At 50.8% G+C, this 16,562-nt stretch overlaps 1 protein-coding gene across 1 annotated transcript; it reads left to right on the top strand.

Moving 5' to 3' along the window:
• The first annotated feature begins 4,309 nt into the window (after positions 1–4,309).
• SLC22A13 (solute carrier family 22 member 13) lies at positions 4,310–16,218 on the top strand. The gene is given in 13 exon segments (XM_060402713.1): positions 4,310–4,357; positions 4,840–5,131; positions 5,134–5,235; positions 9,855–9,957; positions 10,203–10,357; positions 10,539–10,719; positions 10,861–10,981; positions 11,066–11,154; positions 11,431–11,558; positions 11,561–11,653; positions 11,830–11,941; positions 12,518–12,655; positions 12,657–16,218. Coding segments are annotated over 13 exon segments (1,632 nt in total). The 3' UTR covers positions 12,727–16,218.
• Positions 16,219–16,562: the final 344 nt, after the last annotated feature.

The raw sequence follows: 16,562 nt of genomic DNA on the forward strand, positions 1-16,562 counted from the left end.
TGTGGTGGTGTAAGGATGCTTCACTTTGGTAACTGTTGATGGGAGCAGCAGGAAGTGAAAAGGTGTATTAATAAACAACGTAAAGCCATTGTACAAATAGGGAAGCTGAAGTCCCCAGAGAGGGTGATCTGCTCAGGAAAGTTTGTTAGGGTGGCATAAAGAACTCCTCTCTTTGACCTTTTCTGTTTACCTCTGCCCATGCTATTGGGCAAGCTAAAAATACCAGATTCAAGTCCTTGGGAGTCCCTTTTGGAAAGTTCAGAGCAAGGCTGAACTTGTTCCCATTTCTCAGCCTTTCTTCGCCTGCTGGGTAAGTAACTCCTGCCCCAGAGGTGGTGTTTGAACCTTGACAGGACTGCTTTGGGGTAGGTCCTGGTAATTCAGGGCTCAGGTCCTGGGACCTTGGGAATTGATGGTATCATAGCTGATTGAATTTCCTTTTAAGGTAAACGGGTTGTGGAGACAGAGGAGGAGGTGCTGACTACTCAAAAGTGACCATGGTGTATGTGGGGGTCAGGGCAGGGGCAAGAGTAAACAAAGCCTTTCCACTTGCCCATCATCTTTAGCAAGATCAGGTCTTGTCCAGAAGCCGGGTTCCTCACCTCTGCTTACTCGTGTTAACAGTGCTCAGTGCCACAGTTCATGGATTCCTCCTGTGGATCAGCTCACCTACCCTACACGTTTTGTAGTTTTGTTTTTTTAAAGTAGACTTTTCTCTTTCAGAGTAGTTTAATTTCACAGAAAAATTGAGCAGAAATTTATACAGCGTTTCCATATACCCCGTGGCCCCATGCAGGCACAGCCTCTCCCACTGTCAGCATCCTGCCGCAGAGTGGTACATGTGCTGAACTGGTAAGCTTACATTGGCTCTTCATCATCACCCAAAATCCATAGTATACCTTCCAGTTCTCTTGCTGCTGTGTATTTTATGGGTTTGGACAAATGGATAATATGTACCCATCATTATGATCTCACAGAGAATAGTCTTCCTGTCCTACAACTATGCAGCCTTTTCAGAACAGGTTTTTTTCACACAGTTATATGCATTTAAGGCCTCTCCATGCCTTTTTGTGGTTTGATGGCTCATTTCTTTTCAGTGCTGACTAGTATTCCATGTCTGGATATACCACAGTTTATTAATCCATTCACTTGCTGTGTGCAAGTTTTGACAGTAATGAGTAAAACTGCACTAAGCACCTTTGTGCATGTTTTTGTTAATATGTGTATATGTTTCAGCTCGGTTGAGGAAGGAGCCCCCTGGCGGATTTTATGGTAAAAGGAGTCTTTTTCTAGGAAACCGCCTACCATCTCAGGCGGCTATGGCGTTTTGCGTTCCCACCAGTGACAGAGTTGCTTTTGGTGCACATGCTCACAGGCACTCGGCATTTTCACAGTTTTGGGTTTGGGCCATTCCACTAGATGTGTGGTGGTGTCTCGCTTTCATTTCTGATTCCCTGATGACTGTGTTGAGTATCTATGCCCCTTTTGCCATCTGTGGATACTCTTCGATGAGGTGTCTGTTAGGTCTTTTGCCCACTTTTTTTTAAGATTTTTTTTTTTTTATGAGGATCATTTTTTTAAGTCTTTATTGAATTTGTTGCAATATAGCTTCTGTTTTATGTTTCGGATTTTTTTTTTTTGGCCTCAGGGCATGTGAGATCTTAAACCTTCCTGACCAGGGATCAAACCCACACCCCCTGCATTGGAAGGCAGAGACTTAACCACTGGACCACTAGGGAAGTCCCTAAAGTACTTTTAAATAAAGGTATGTATATTTTTTTTAGAATACTATTGCACACTTAAGAGACTATAGTATAAATATAACTTTCATACTAGAAAACAAACTCACTGTATTGTGTCTAGGTATCCCAGCAGCATTTGTTGAAGAGACCGTCTTTACTCCATTGTATTGCCAGTGATCTTCTGTCAAAGATCCGTTGAATCTGTTTTTTCTGGGCTGTCTGTTCTGCTGGTCTATGTGTGTGATCTTTTGCCAGTACCGCACAGTGAAGTCAGATGTTCTCAGTCCTGCACCTCTGTTCTCAAATACTGTGTTGACTGTCCTCAGATTTACCTGCCCTGAGCCTCCAAGCGGTCTGTCAATTACAGTCAGATTTTCTTACTGTGGTGCTGATTCTTGTGGAGTCTGAGTTTGTGGATTTCTGCTCCAAGAAGTTATAATTCTCTGTATTTAACTTTCTGGCTCCAATTTGAGGGATAGCAGTTTGCCCTGTGACCTCATCTCTGATGGATCTAAAAAGAATTGTTGATTTTTCAGTTTGTCCAGCTTTCTACCAGAAACAAAGTGACAACTGTAAGCTGTTTACATCCTGGACAGAAAACCAGAACTCCTACCACATTTTTTTATTTACTAGAGTCGTTCTTAGCACTTCCCTGGTGGTCCAGTGGCTAAAACTCTGAGCTCCTAATGCAAGGGGCCCAGGTTCCATCCCTGGTCAGGGACCTAGATCCCACATGCTGCAACCAAAGCTGTGTGCTGCAAGACATGGCGCAGCCAAGTAAATATTCAGAATCATTCTCAAATTTGGAAGAGATTTGAGACACCCTCCAGTGCATCCCTATCGGTGATGTCTGAGGAGTATTTTCCCCTCCTGCACCATATGTACAAACACCACCCTCTACCCCACGGGCAGATGATTGCCAGTGACTGTGTATCCATTCAAGTTACGCTACTCCAGTGATCAGAACGCTCTTCTCTTTGGTCTTAGCAGTGCCATTGATTGAAGACAGATGCAAGGAGAGAAAGAGGAGAGAGACAGGCTGCAGGTTCTCCCTTAAGGGCTGGAAGCAGTCCTGTCCTACTCCACAGCCTCCCAGAAGACACTGAGGGTGGCCAGACTGCTGGAGACGCCAGAGAGCAGCACATGTGCTATCTGGGAGCTCATCCTCCCAGGTCAGCGAGACCACAGATCCCTGGGGCTACAGTGTTCCTGGGAGGACTCCCAGCTGTGGGCTTTGAAGCATCGTGGGGAGCCTTTGGCAGACTGGTTGGGGTGGGAGAGGGGCAGGGTTAAGAGAACAAGTAATCAAAAACTTAGAACTGGGGGAACTGGGAGTGCAGTGAAACCAGTGGAGTTTGGGGACCTGTAGTTATAACTGTGGAAGGGCTTTGGTTGAATCTCACTCTTCTGTCAGAGCATCCTCATCATTTATCTGTCTCTAGTTTAGAATCCTACACTAGGAAATGGAACACTCCTTAGAGACCATCTAGTTCGAGCTGTGCTTTTACACAAATGCGGAAATTGAGGCCAGAGGGCTAGAAGGGGCAGACGGCAGATCACAGTGAATCACTGGTGGAGCCCAAACTGCTACCTCCTAACCCCAGTCCCTTTGGAGCCTTAGAGCTGAAAGGACTACAAAATCCTTTCCCTGATCAGACAGAAGAGATGACGACTGAGCACAGGCTTCTCCTATCTCCACCTCAGTTTCCCCCACAAAGGCTGAGCCCCGACGTGAGTAGTGGCAGCTGGTAGCATCTGCTTTCTTGGCAGTTCATTCAAGGCTGTGCTGAGGACAAGAACTTGCAAGGGAGCTAGGTGAGGAAGCAAGAGGTGGGGCTGGTGACAGTGGGGAGCCTGGCAGGAAGTTTAGGGTGGAGGAGGGGGCAGAGAGACGTGTCTTCTTATGCAGGGTTGTGGACGCTTGCCTCTCCCCTCCAGCATCTGCCCTGCCTGGACCCTCCCTTCATATGGACTGAATCACAGGCCACAGGTAGGGGAACATTATAGCCAGGGCTGCTCTGCACAACCTTACTGCCTCACATTCTCTTCACCTCTGCTCATCTCTTTTCTTAAAATAATTTAAAACAGACTTTCCAAGGGCTACACAAATAGGTGAACGTGGGTATGACACCCAAGCATGTATTTTCCCCTAATGGTCTGTTTTGCCCCATCATTCTGATCCTCCCATAATTAGATGCCTTCCAAGCCCAGGGTCTACCTGCAGTAAGACCCCCAGGGTAGAAAAGAGACGGGGCCATTCATCTGTGAGAGGTTCCTATAAGAATCCTGACCTGCCACCTCCCATGCTGTGCCCTGTCCTAACCTAGACTCCAGCAAGGTTATAGGAATGACCCCCAGATGGGGCTTTGTCCTTTGATGCTCACCGAGATTGCCTGGGGTGGTTGGGGCTACTCTGGGGCCGCCTGCATTTGTTTTTTATTGTGGGAAGGTGTTAATGGTTTCTTCCTTGATTAGGTAGAGATGAAGATGCACGTGTTAGCTGTGCTGCTGAAGGGAAAGGCATGTATGCCCTGGGTGGGTCTCCTGGCCTTACTATTACCCTTGGGATGACTGGTGTTGCATACCACCACGTGCTAGGGACCCTGCAGGAGACAGTAAGGTCAGGGTCATGAGACCAGGGTGGTTGTACTCCTGGCCAAGTTAACATGCAGTCTGGTCCTTGCTGCTCTGCTGCCATGCCCCCCTCTGTCAAGTAGAGTAGCAACTGCCCTGCAGCATTGAAATTACGCTCAGAATTTGGATTCTTTCACAATGGGAGGGGTTTGCACTGGAGTGAGTTGTAGAGGATGTTGCAGCTAGGAGTGTGGTCCTTGTACACCATGAAATATCTGACTAGAGCTCGCTGCTGTGTGCTAGGCCTGAGAAGTTCCTTTGGTATTGCCTTGTCCCGCAGTCCGTCAAACATCCTCAGATCCTCCAAGCCAGAGTGGACTGTTTTTTCATCATATTCTGTCATTCCTAGACCTGAGCTCAGGAGCAGAGGTATGACAGGTGGAGCCACACAAGGCTGGATTAAACATTAACACAGCTGCCACCATTACCCCAAGCGAGCTGCAAAGCTAGCTGGTAGCCCCAGCTAAGGAGCTGGTGCCCAGTGACTGTGGCTCCCTTTGCCCAGGTCTTGGCTGAACTGGGCAGCTTTGGTCACTTCCAGGTGCAGCTGCTGATACTGCTGAGTGTGCCCAGCTTCCTGACCGCCTTCTACGTGTTCACCCAGGTCTTCATGGTCCTGGACGAGGCCCACTATTGTTCAGTGACCTGTGTCAGGAACCAGACTCTGAACCTGAGCGCGGCTGAGCAGCTGGCCCTGGGCTTGCCCCTGGATGCTTCAGGCAGTCCCGAGCCCTGCCTCATGTTCCAGTTGCCCCCGATGGTGCCAGCCTGGAGTACGTCCTCAGCCACAGCTTCAGTGAGACACAGCTTTGCGAGGCGGGCTGGGTCTATCCCGAAGGCAGGCCCTTGTCCGTAGAGGATGAGGTAAGGCTGTACGTCAGTCTGACTTTCTAAGTGTTTTGAGTCAGTCAGCTGCTCTGCCTGCTGCTCTGCCCTCAGTCTCTGGTGTGACTGCCTCTGAAGCTGCCTCTTCACCCCAGGCCTGAATGACCATTGTCATGCCTGTTTTGCTTTCTGTCCTCTGCCTGTCGGCCCATCTAATTCTCCATCCATTCCCTTTGTCTGGGATGTTTGCCCATCTGTCCATTCATCTCTGTTTTTATTTGTCCCTCCGCCTGTCTGCCCCATGGCCTTCTTTCCTGCCGCTCCTGTCCAACTGTTCTGATGCCTTTCTCTTTCCTAGGTTTGCATCTGCCCTCCCATTTGCCTTTGTCTTCCAGTCCACCCCCTGTGTGTCTGCCCACTTACCTGTCTTCCTTGTTTAACGAATCTTGCAGTCCTACCCCTTCCCTACCCACTCGTCTACCTTCCTGCTTGCTTGCCTTGGAGTCCCTGCCTTCAGCCTTTCTCTCTCAATCTTTTCCTGCCTGCCTGCCTGCCTCTGAGATGCTGGAGGCCACGAGGAACTCTAGGACTTGTCCTGCACATACCTGAGCAATTGCTGATGCTAACTCTGTTCTCTTAGGAGGGGCCCCAGCAGAACAGTAGAAAGACTTTCCCCCTCCAGCCACCTCAGAGCAAGAAGGGTTGCTTCCCAGACAGTAGGGCGGAGCACAGAATAGGGAGATGACTTGACAAGGGCAGCACACATGCTTCCCAGTGAACCTGGGACTCATTCAGGGCACCCAGCAGCCTGAGGTCTGTCCTCCTGCCTTCTTCCTGATCCTCCCGCTCCGTCCACTCACAGGGGGAGTAGGTCACCTTGAACTCTGCTAGCCCCTGGATCTAGGCCAGCCTGGGTTTGTCTGATCCTCAGTGCCCCTTCCTTCATCTCCTCAGTGTCTCACCGATGGTAGATCTGATCTTCATCATCCTAAGATGCTGTGTCTGCCTCGACAGGTGCTCATAAACTCGCTGCCCATCTAGCCAAGTGTCACCATCCTTATAGCTCAGGCAGACTTCCAGAGTGCTCAGAGCCAACCCTAGCTCTTGTTCACAACCTTTGCTGGACTGTTCATGGAATTGTCATCCAACCAACAGCTCCTGAGTTCTCAGTATGTGAGGTGCCATCAGAACAGAGGCACCATCAGAACAGAGGCGCCCTGTTCACCTCTGAGAAGACCTGTACTCCTAGTAGAGGGACAGAGGCTCAATGAACTCTGAGGCTAGATTCTGCTTCTTCCTGGGGAGAGAATGGGCAGGTAGCTCCCTGAAGGAGTTGGTGTGTGAGCTGGGTACCCAGGGACCAGAAGAAGGTTAATAGGGAAAAGGAGAAAGCCTTCATAGACAGAGAATAGAAAAAGAAAGGCCTGGTAACAGGAAGAAGGTGATGTGTCAGGAACTTGGTTTGCCTGGGCTAGGGGTGGGCAGGTTTCATGGGACGAAAGGGATGTTCTCAAGGACTAAGGGCCTCTCTCTCCTCAGTCACCAACTTAGTCTTTGCTGACCCTGGTGTTGGACCTTGGCCCTCTGGCCCTTCCCTGACATGTTTCCACAGACCCACCCTCCCAAGGATTGCAACTCCTAAGTGAATGTACGCTTTTGGTACTTTGTGCCTCCAACTACTTGACAACCTCAAACTCGGGCCCAGAGTGGAGCTGCCTTGTGTGAGGTGTCCATCCTGGCTTCCAGTCTACAAGCAGGGGTAGAAGCTACAGTGCAAGCTACGCTGACTCTGGGGACTTCTCTGAGCTGATATCCCAAGTCTCCTTTATAACCAGCAGCATCACATGCAAAGTGAAATACAGATAATCCAGATTTGAGAAGAAAAAAAAAACATTTCCTTATAAGCTGTGTGCTCGTGAATGACAGAGTACATTTCTCCTTCTCAGCCTACCTGTCCAGCGTTTCCTGGGTGCCCATTCTTGGTAAAAGAGAAAATGACTCCCAGCCCTGTTCACACAAACCTCTGAACACAGAGGTCACTGGACCATCAGTGAATAGGAAAAACAATGAGGTCTGTCCTGGAACCACAGAAAGAAGGCGTGCAGAGCAGAGAGAATAGCCATTTCTAGGGTCTGGAGCATGAAAGCCCCTGGCCTGTGTGAGCAATGCTAACATACAAAGAGGACTGGGAAAAGACAAGAGCTAGCTCTTAAAGAGTCTCAGATATCAGTGCTAAGGAATTGGGACTTTCTTCCAGAGACCAGTGGGCGCCATTGATGGTTTGGAACAGTGGAAATGAGACTTGATGGGCTGTGCTCCAAGAAATGGGGTGGGATTCTGCAGTCCACCATGGCAGGCCCCAGACAGAACTCTCCACCGTAGGCATTAGGGCTGGGGAGGTTGACACCTGGTGCCCCAAGTTGGAGCCCTCTTCGTCTCGTTTCCATCTGCAACATGACACCAGCACATGAACTGGGGTTGGTCTTGGCACCTCTCCAGGCCTCTCTCTTCTGCGAAACAGAGGGAATAATAAGCCTACATGGGAGTTAGAGAATTTGATAAGATGGGATTAATGAATGGTGTCCACTGAGCAGAGGAGGCAGCCTTGGTGGAGTCCCATGGCTTGGCACTCGCGTCTTCAGAGCATGAAGGCCCCTTGTATCCGAGACACCTGTCACCAGCTGTGTGCTTCTTGGGCCTCATGAAGCTGTGTTAGTACAGCCTCAGCTGAACTGACTTAGCACAGCCACTTTGCTACCTATGTTGTAGGTGTTCATTCCTTTTATCCTATCAGGTGGTACTAAGGAACCTGTTTCATCTTCATTTGTACATGGGAAACTCAAGACACCAGCAGATCAGCTAACAAAGTCACACAGAATGACTCAGCAGACCTTTATTCATAATTTTTTATTTTAAACAATATCTAACTACAGAGGCGATCTGTGGTGGCGAGACAAAAAAGCAAACAGGATAGAACTGGGTGGAACACCAAGTTCCAAGTACCCGGTCCTGCCACACTTCACTCTCAGGAGCAATCCATTCATCATTTGATGGTCACTTAAAGCTCTTACAAAATTAACAGTTGTCCTTCAAGACAGATGTAGGAGCAAAATACTATCTCCTGAATTGGTTAATTTTTGGCTAAAGATTAGGTAACTCATGGAGATTGGCTTCTCAGCTAACTGAAGGTATTGATTGGTTCCTTCCTTCCTTCATACACTCATCCTTTCACTCAGGAAACATTACCTTAGCTTTCCCTTAGTTTCACTTCCTGTCCAGCAAAGATGTCTGAACTCACTGCCATCCAGCTGTCCAACTCTAGGACCTAGGACTAGCTGCTGAAGCTATGTCTAGTAAGTCAAGGATTGTTGCTAGAATTATGTGAGATGATGCATGTGAAACATTTGGCATAGTACCCAATCCAGAGAAAGCACTCAGCACGCATTAATATTGTGAAGTTGTCTCCGTGAGCTCTGGAGGAGAACTCACCTGTCATGATCCCCCTGCGCACACTTGAGTATGGAGCTGAGAGGTGTGCAGGGGGCACAGAACTTCCTTGAGGGGCACACAAACGGGGGTCAGTCACATGCCATTGTTGTGTGTGCACATGCAGTGGACGTGTGTACAGATCTGTATGGACGCCCATATGTTCTTCACTTGGACTTCCAATCTGTCCGTCAGGTTCTGTGAGTCTCCAGGTAGGCTGTCTCCCCTCCATCACCATGTGTGTGCAGGGTTCATGTTCCTGCATCCTAATCTCTTTCCTTAAGGGATATGTGAGGGCTCCTTAGGATTCTGATTGCCTGAGAATGATGGGAGTTTCAGGGGGATTTTGCAGTCAGTTGGGAAAAGTCTGAAAGGCCCAAGCAGGTCACAGGGGTGCCGTAGTTACAGGGAAGAGGCCCCATTTGTCAGGAAGAAGCAGTTAGTGACTGTCAGGGGGTTCCCAAACCGTGCATCCGTAGTGGGTCAATAATTTTATATGGTATCTCCAGGCCAAAAAAAAATGCCTAGACGATTCATAGAATAAGTAATTTGATCCAAACAACTTAAGAAGAGGGACTTCCCCGGCAGTCCAGTGGTCAAGACTCTGCACTTCCAATGTGACCCTTGGTTGAAGAACTATGATGCCTCGTGCCGTGCCGTGGGGTAGACAAACAAAAACCATCAACAGCAAAAATAAAACAGAAACAAAACTTCAGAATTTAGATACTAATAACTCAGTAGCTGTTTAAAAAAATACACAAAAGAAAACGTTTGAATTTCATCCTCAAGTAAGTGCAGTTACTTCCTAATAGGATATATTGGCAACCACCCATCGCAGTCCTTGAGCCCTGTGGGCTTCACGTGGTTTTTGCTTTTTCCACAGCACTTGCCAAAAACACAACTTCACACCGATCACTGAAAAGAATTGCGTGAACCATCTGGAGCTGGTAGTTTGATATGAAACAGGTGTTGACTGTCACTGTGTTTCCTCTTACACTTCTAAGTGTCATGTCGTGCACTGAGTTCACAAAGCTGGTGCCCTGGGGTACCTTGATGCACAGTTTGGGAACCTGCCCCACTTCTGTCCTGAGAGGTTTGTCATGCATGGTCTAACTGATAGAAGGACTTGCCTTAGCTACCCCTGAGCTCACATCTGCCTGTGTCTACCTCATTTTAACATGGTCTATGGTCGGAAGCATCTGAAGGAAACCTCAGTGTATGTGGCTGGGCTCCTCACTGGGGTGCTCACCTTCGGGCCCCTCTGCGACTGGTAAGAACCTTGACCAGTTCCCCCGACCCAGCATGCTCTTGGGCTCCTGGCCCAGAGTTTGGTTCTCCCCAGGGCCCCTCTCACCAGTCTCCAGGTAAGGCCCTGTCTACCTGCAATGGGACTCCCAGCTGGGGCCATGCACCCTCCCACAGACAGAGCACCCAGCAAAGAGCTTGGGGCTGGGTCTCCCTTCCTCTTTCCCCTCAGAGAGATTCACTCCTCGACCTGCCCCTTTGCAACCCCAGGATTGGCCACAAGGCCACTCTCCTGGTGCCGCTGCTCCTCTTCGCCATCCTCGGCATGAGGACAGCCTTCATGCCCAGCTTTGAGCTCTGCATGGTCCTGTGCTTTTCTGTGGCCACAGCCGCCGCTGGATATACCTTCAGGAATGTCACCCTACGTGAGTATCTGGGCCCTGAAGCCATCAGCGGCAGAGCAAGGCCATGGGGCCTGCACGGCCACACTCCCACGCTGCCTGGGGTGCCCAGTCAGCTCCATGCACCTAAGGCGATGGCACTGGCACGCCCTGAACTGGACCAGGACCAAGCCCCTGACCTGGTGGCATCTCAGATGGCAGGGAGTGATAGGGTGGGGTCCAGCCCAGCCTCAGCCTCTGCCTGCTTCCAGTTACAGAGTGGTCCTGGCACAGTGCGCCTTCTCCCCGGAGCAGATGGCTCTTGCAGGACTTGCCTGTGACATCCGGAACTGGAGACTCTTCCAGATTGCTGGCACGGCACCTGTCTTTCTGCCCTTCTGCTTCTGGTGAGGAGATATTTCCCAGGCAAACTACCTCTTGGCTGGTGGTGCATGCAGAGAGGTGTCTGGGAGAGGGAGCCTGTGAGGCCTGTAGGGTGTATGTGTGCTAGGACAGGCCCCAAGGTCACAGCCATTCCTGACCCACAGGGCCCTGCCAGAATCTGCACGGTGGCTCCTTACCTGGGGGAGGGGAGAGGAGGCCAAACAATTGATCCAGAAAGTGGCCTTGATCAACAGGCACAAACTCTCCTCCCAGCTCCTGAGCCAGGTACTTGCAGCACTGGGCCAGCCCTGCCTGATGGGACCACACAGACCGGTCTGCCTGGCCCCTCACTCTGCACATCCCTCCCAGCTGGCCCCAGAGAAGACCAGCCCCGCAGGGAAGGCCCTAGTTATGTTCCAACACCCCTAGCTCCGGAAGGAGACCCTGATTCTCTTCTGGTGAGTGGACTCAGGGCCCACGACCCTCGCTGAGGCCTAAACTAAAGGGCTGCCATGTCTCTGTGGGAGGTGGCTGTCTGGGCACCACTGGGTCGCTTGCTGGCTGTGCTTCTGTCTCCTGTAGTGGCTCCTGGCCAAGGCAGTCTCTCTTTCTGAGTGCGATGGGGTCTCATCACCTGGCACTGAGAAGGACTCTTGAACTGCAGGTTTGTGAACAGCCTGGTGTTCTGTGAACAGGGAGGCCTGGTGTGCTGTGATTTATGGGGTTGCAAACAGTTGGACGCGACTGAACTGAACTGAACTGATGTTCTATGTCCTGGGCCTCAAGGTGGGGCACTTTGGCCTGAACATCTACCTGACACAGTTAATCTTCAGAGCAGTCGAGGTGCCTGCCTGCTGCTGCAGCATTTTATAATGGAATGGATGGGCCGCAGGTAGAGTCAGTCGGGGACCCTGGTTCTGGGTGGCCTCACGTGTATCACCATCATCTTCATCCCAGCAGATACCAGGGCCTCTGCCCACACCCACCCCTGCTACCGAGACCCCTTGTTTCCTTTTCAGGAGTGAGGGCTTCTCTGGGGCTTGGGTGCACAAGGGGTGAGGAGTTTGGGAGGCAGGGACAGGGCCCAGGGGGTGGGCTGGCCACTCTCCCTGTGGCTGACGGGCAGCTTCCACCAGATCTGCCTGTGGTGGTCACTGTGCTGGCTCTGGTGGGGAAGTTTGCCTTGGCGGCTGGATTTACCATCTTCTACGTGGACTCTGCTGAGCTCCTCCCCACTGTCATCAGGTAAGGGTGGCAGGTGCAACCCTGGATCCTCTGCTCCCAAGACCCTCATTTTGACCATCCCTCCTCTGCCCTCCCTAGTGTTCCCCACAGAACTTACAGGACTGGCTCTGGGGCAGCAGGGCTGGATGGGGTCCAGGGCTGGATGAAGTCAGGGGAGTGCAGAGGAGGGCAGTGGAGGGCAGATACACCAAGGGCCATAGCCTGGCCTTGTCAGGACTAAATACTGTGAGTCCAGGTTTGATGAATGGCTCAGAAGGAAGTCTGCAGTGGGAGTGGGGGGTGGTCAGGAGGTGCAGCCTTTGATTGGAGACTGGATAGGTGGGCAGGAGTGCAGCCGGCAAACAGAAGGCCTGGAGGTGGGAGAAGCAGGCCACATCGTAGGACCAGGAGAAGTGCAGGTTGATGGGGCGGGAAGGCTAGGTGGACTTGAGGAAGCCTGGGGACCGTGCACGTCTGGGGAGACCAGATGAAACATCGGGGCTTTCCAAGGACGTGAGCTGGGGTGGAACTGTGGGAGGAGCTGGGGTGGACCCAGGGGAGGCCAGGTCCGCTCAGCTTCTGCCAGCCTTCCCACAGGCAGACGGGCATGGCGCTGGTGGACATCTTTTCAAGGATCAGGGGCATCCTCATGCCACTCATGATCCTACTGGGCGAGCATCACGTGTCCCTCCTCGTGCTCATCTACAGCAGCCTCCCCATCAGGGCCGGCTTACTCGGCCCTGCTGACAGAGACACGTGGCCAGACCCTGAAGGACACTGTCGACGACCTGGAGCAAGAATCCTGACCACAGTGAGGTGCTTGCTCTCTCTGAACCCAGGACCTCACATCAGTGGCCCCTCTTCCAGAAGGCCAGGTCTCTACTTTACCACTTGTCCATTGTTGCAGAGGGAGCCCTCACAATTCCCATACTTTGGGGAGGAGGTGGCGAGGAATGAGGACAGTACCTAGATAGCCAATGATGACCTTCTGCTTCCTCCAGCTCTCTGAAGGCAGTGCTCTCAGAAAAGGATTTGGAGGCCTCGGGAAGTATTTCCAGCCCAGGGTAGCCTTTAGAGCGGCACTTAGCTGTATGACTGTGTCTCCAAAGCTAGACCGGCAGCAGCAGAGAGCTGCCTAAACACTCCCCTGTAAATAGCCAGACCTGTGAGCACCACCAGCCTTGCTAATGGAGGCAGTACCCTGTGAGCTGGCCCCAGAGCCAGCCACCCACTGCCTGGCCCAATCTCAGAAGCATCCTAGATGGGCCTCCCTCCTTTGAAAACCATGCTCATCCCCAAAACCCCATCCCCAGTACCCTGTTCTGGATTAGAATCTTGGGTGTGTCTTGGGTTTAACTTGTTCTCTGACACTCTTTGGGGATATGGCTCCTCAGATCCCCTCCATCTGGGATTCCCCCTGTCCTGAAAACATAGTCAGGCCCAGAACAGGACAGCTGAGTAGGGCCTCTCCCAGCCCTTGAAGTCATGGGCCCATCCAGGCAGGTGGACAAAGGGAAGTTTGCAGTTCCTCCAGTGTCTGGACCAGGCCTGAATGGATAAGGTGGGACCCACAAGACATTTGGTCTAGCTGAGAGGAGACTGATTCAGTCAGAATCACAGCTTCAGGGCTGCCTTCTCTTCAGAGATTCTCCTTCACCTGCCCTTCACTCAGGACCAGTGGCGGGGAGAGGCAGGACGTGGTTCTGTCCCTCTCTAGGCCCCTCTTTCCTTTTGTTTTCTGATGCTCTGGCTCTTGCAGGGCCCATGCAGGGTAAGAGAAGGGGGCAGAAGTCTTCTTACTTGGTGGCCACTAGTGTTGGTTCTTTTGGGACTTGCAGTGAGTAATCATCAGTCAGTGGCCCTGGGAGGCTCCTACAATTAGGCTTTCTTCAAGAATATTCAGGGGTTCTCAGTGATCACCCCAGGACCTCTGCGTTGCTCCTTAGTATGAAAAAGATGCTGGCAAATGACTCCTTGGAACCCTACTTCATCTCCTGCCCCTCCCGGTGGATCCCCACATTGTATCTCTTGGGCTGGCCTCCTTTACAAGACAGTCCAACTAGCACAACCATAGCAGCACGTTAGCCCAACTGTCCGCCTTCTTTCTGCTTGCACCCCAAGAGCTGGGCACAGCTAGAGAGCATCATACTCGCGGCTCTCTTCTCTGAACCCACGGTCACCAGCACTTCCTGAGTCCTCAGCAGCACCTTGTATTCCTACCAGCTTTTCAAGTCAGCTTGTTTTCCAATTCTCACTGGTGGCTATTTCTCAGGTCCACTCTGCTTGTCCCCTTTCCTCTTACCCCCTACCAGATAGCATCTCATCCTCCTCTCAGAGAAAGAAAAAGCCATCCCATGGCCACTCCTCAAGTTTCCCACCAAGAAAACTTTAACCTACACTCCCTCCTCCCCTGGGTGGGGATCTGGGAGTAGCTGAGCGGAGCATCTGTTCCTCCGTTGACTTTCCTCTCCATTCTTCCTCCTTAGGCCTGGGGATTGGGGGTGAGCAAGTGGTGCCTGGAAGGATGGGAGGATTTCCCACAATGGAGGTGGAGCCGTCATGGGGGAGGCAGGTGCTCTGGGTGTTGGACACAGTCTGCATGAAGGCGTGGGGCTGGCTTATGTGGAGATTTTCCCAGTCTGCCTTGCCCCTTCTGTCCCTAGGGCCTATGGCCAGTTGTGCCCCAGTGGTGGAATGCTGCTCCCCTTCATCCTACCCAATCCCAGGACCTCCCCACCCCATTGTGACAGTGCTCCCTGGACACCATGGAACCCAAGGGTTCTGCTTCCAAGGGTCCGGCTGGGCCTGGACTGTGGTCAAGTGGGCCCTGGCTTTGGCTTGTGGTCCTGTCTCTAGGGAGGAAGGGCTGGGAGGGTGTTGAGGGTTTCCACTATGATGACACCCAGCAATTGTGGGGCCGCATTCTCAGTATAGGTGTTGACAGGAGCCTGCCGGACCTTGACTGACTGTGGGAAGTCTGTGGAAGGAGCAGGCTGCCCTCCCAGGAAGCGTGAGTTCTAAGATGTGGCATCTGGCCATTTCCTGTCCTCAGAAAGGGGGCTGCTCCTGGCTGTACCTCCCTTGTCCCAGGCCTCAGTTTCCTCTTTTTATATTGGGAACCAGTTGCTGGGGCCTGTCCACCTGGTGGGGGACCTTTGGGAACAAGTGCTTCAGGTTCTTGCAGACTGTCAGGCCCCTGTTGGGCATTCAGGTGATGCTCGGGGGACACTGAAGGTCACTCTACCAGAGAAGCTGGCTCCAGGCCCCAAACCAAATCTTTGTGAGCAAAACGAAAGTTCTCTCCATCCCTCCCTCCTTCACTCCCCTCTTTCCCTCCCTCCCTAGGAAGTCTCCTCTATTGCATGACACCCTCTCCAACCTTACACATGTACACACTCTGCTAGTTTCCTGTTGCTGTTGTGACAGATTACCACAAACTTACTGGCTTTCAACAACACAGATGTATTATAGTCTTGCAGGTCAGAAGGCCAAAATGGGCCTCACTTGGCTAAAATTAGGTGTCACAGGGCTGTATTCCTTTCTGGAGGCTCTAGTGGGGAATGTAGTTCCTTGCCTTTTCCAGCCTCTTGAGACTGCCCACAATTCCTTGGCTAATGCTCCCTTGTATCTACAAATCTCTCAATGGCTGGTCAAATCTTGAGAGATATGACTGAAGTTTATTCATTTTCACTGCTGCATTGTATGCTATTAGAGAAATATACCACAGTTTATCCATTCTTCTCTTGATGGGGTTTTTGGGCTCTTTTCCCCACCTCCCATATTTGGAATGTATTGTCATGAATGTTTTGATACTCTTCTTGGATCATGTGTACAAATGTTTACCCAGAGTATACAAGTGGGGATAGAATTGCTGGGTCATAAGGTGTGAGGCTGGGCCTTCCCTAGTGGCTCTGCAGTAAAGAATCTGCCTGCCAATATAAGAGACGCAGGAGACACAGGTTTGATCCCTGGCTGGGGAAGATCCCCTGGAGGAGGAAATAGCAACCCATTCCAGTATTCTTGCTGGGAAATCCCATGGACAGAGGAACCTGGAGGGCTACAGTTCATGGGGTCACAAAGAGTTGGACACAGCACACACACACTCAAGGTGTGAGGATATTCACCTCTACGAGACAATGCCTAATTGTTTTCCAAAATGGAACCATGAATACTCCTGCCTGAAATGTGTGAAAAATGGATATTGGGTATTGTCAAACTTCTTAAATTTTCTCAAGCAAAGTGTAAATTATGCTCTTGATCTGCATTTCCCTTATTATTAAAGAGATTGAGCATCTCTTCATGTGTTTGTTTATATTTTCTCTTATTGAAAAGCCCATTCATGTCTTTTGGCCATTTTATTATTGATTTGTGGCCTCTTTATACATTCTTGATCCTTTTTATCCCCCCACTGATGCATGTTTGTTATATATTCTCCCAGTTGTGTGATTTTTTTTTTAACTTTACGATGTTCATTTTTGAGTCGTCCAATTTATAATTTAAAAGCTTTTTAAAATTATTTTATTTTTTTATTTTTGGCTCTGCTGGGTCTCTGTTGCTACATACGAGCTTTCTGTAGTTGTGGAGAATGGGGGCTACTCTCTAATTGCAGTGTATGGGATTCTCATTTTGGTGGCTTCTCTTG

Source organism: Ovis aries, chromosome 19 (assembly GCF_016772045.2).
Source record: "Ovis aries strain OAR_USU_Benz2616 breed Rambouillet chromosome 19, ARS-UI_Ramb_v3.0, whole genome shotgun sequence".
Classification (NCBI taxonomy): Eukaryota; Metazoa; Chordata; class Mammalia; order Artiodactyla; family Bovidae; genus Ovis; species Ovis aries.